The following is a 2,196-nucleotide window of genomic DNA, read 5'->3' on the forward strand; positions in this document are numbered from 1 at the left end:
GTATTGAGCTCCAAGGAGATTATGTTGAAAAATAAAAAAAAATTTACCCAAAAAAAATTGTTTTTATACTTCATTCTAAGGACTTATTGAACTACCCTCGTAGTTCGCAGCCCAATTGTACGCGCGCTGCTTTGGTCAGGGGACAATCGGAGAAAAGGGAGTTTATATTTGAAAACATTTGAAAACTTAGTGTCAAATTGCCACGTCAACTTGTGATGCCCGACAAAAGTTTATTTATACTGATTTATATGTTGTGAATTTGTACAAGTTTGTTAAACATAACATAAAGGATGTGTTAGTTTACGGTGTGTCGCTTTAAAGTGAAATTGTTCTAAGTGAATTTTTTCTAACGACTTGGAAATTTTGAAATGCGGCAGCAATATAACCTGAAAAATACATTTAAACTAACTTCAGCCTTCGAATTAAACTATGTCGACTAAATCTTTAATAGAAGAATTCGTGTATAGTTTATTCATGTATTTCGGTACTTATATTTTAATTTGAATTAATACAATACAAATTATACATATATCTCAGATTTCCATTTATTGCTATTAGCAATATTTACTGCAAAATTATGAAAATGTGACGCGAAATTCATTTAAAAAATTTTACTTTTTCGTTTTTATCACGTCCTTCAAGTTTTGCACTGAAAAAAATGAATAAATCCTTTATTTTCCTGCAAATTCAAATTTACACAAAACATTTAGAGAAGTAGCATATACATACATGTGCACTAACACACGCTCAATAGTTCACAGACCAAATGTACGCGGCGCTAGTACTGCACATGTATGGCCACCATATTTCCATTGTATTAACCGCCCCTGAATAGAATTCACGAATTTCTATTTCATCTTGCAGAATCAAGTGGGCAGGCGCCAGAGAGTACTGCTGAATCATCGACAAATGTTCCCCCGGGTATCCATTTCGTTATAGAAAATGGTACCATTAAACCAGTAACAAGACAAAAAGATGCTTACCCAATAGTGAAAGATAATTACGTCATTGGTATGAAGGACCGTGGTGTGAACCAAGCTTTATGGCGTCATGGAAAACTAATTGGAGTGCACATTTTGGACCACAATTTTCGACCCCTTAGATCAGGTGACATGGAAGATCTACATAGCAACAACCATACCTGGAATAATAATAAAAAAGTCTGGATTGTCAATTCGCGAACTACACAATAAGAATAAATTCAGTGTTTTAAACAAAATTTAAAACTAATATCGACTGCTCCATGCAATATGGAATCATGTTTGGATAAGTCCCCAGTTGGCACAAAGTTTGGCGATGCCTTTACGACATCGTTACGACATTTTTACGATAACTTTACGACATCCTATGTCCATGTCGTTAAGGTGTCTTTACGATATCGTAAATAAGTCGCACGATCTGACGATGTCTTTACGAGACATCGAAACGACATGGGCATAGGATGTCGTAAAGTTGTCGTAAAGATGTAACGATGTCGTAAAGACGTCGCCAAATTTTGTGCCCACTGGGTCTGTAGAAATAATCAGGTTTAGGTTGTTCCGCATATGGAATAAAGTCCTTTTTTGCACCTTCTCAGTCAGTTTGTTTAAACTTTAACCTTCAAATTATCATTTGATTCAGATTGATTATAATGTCGGGTAAAATACTTAAAGGTTGAGCAGAAAAGTGTTGAGACTAATTAATTCAATGCAGTATGTAAAGCATCCACTCAGCTGCTACAGTCACTTAAAGTCACTTTGAACAAATTTCTTTTTCAAATATGAAATATTAAAGAAGGAAAGAAACAAATTATTTTCATGGACAAAAATAAGAAAGAGAAATGAGAAAGCAAACATTCAAAACCCCCTTCTTCTGTTTTCTATTTCTTTCTTCTTTTTTATTTTTAATATTATCAAATCACAATAAAAAAAACATTTGTAAAAAATAATCACTAACGTTTCGGCACTCATACAACACCCTTAACAAGGCAAGAAAAATTTGAACAGGTATGAACAGCAACGAAACTACGATGCTCTCTCCCTGATATCTGAGAATCAAGTGAGGGTCAAAAGGCAGACCCAAAACATGGTCACTCTCACCGTATATGTCAGGTATGTTAATAATGGGGCTGCCTTTTAACCGTTAGTTAATTCTCAGGTATCAGGAAAAGAGCATCGTTGTTTCGTTGCTGTTCCTACTTGCTCAAATTTTTCTTAC

General features: G+C 34.6%; 1 protein-coding gene across 1 annotated transcript; it reads left to right on the forward strand.

Annotated features, from left to right (window-relative positions):
- The first annotated feature begins 225 nt into the window (after positions 1–225).
- LOC117180698 lies at positions 226–1,193 on the forward strand. The gene is made up of 2 exons (XM_033373187.1): positions 226–484; positions 865–1,193. Exons 1-2 carry the CDS (start codon positions 430–432, stop codon positions 1,191–1,193), a joined length of 384 nt encoding a protein of 127 aa, XP_033229078.1. The 5' UTR covers positions 226–429.
- The last annotated feature ends 1,003 nt before the right edge of the window (positions 1,194–2,196 follow it).

The sequence above is a fragment of the Belonocnema kinseyi genome, chromosome 9, assembly GCF_010883055.1.
Source record: "Belonocnema kinseyi isolate 2016_QV_RU_SX_M_011 chromosome 9, B_treatae_v1, whole genome shotgun sequence".
Lineage (NCBI taxonomy): Eukaryota > Metazoa > Arthropoda > Insecta > Hymenoptera > Cynipidae > Belonocnema > Belonocnema kinseyi.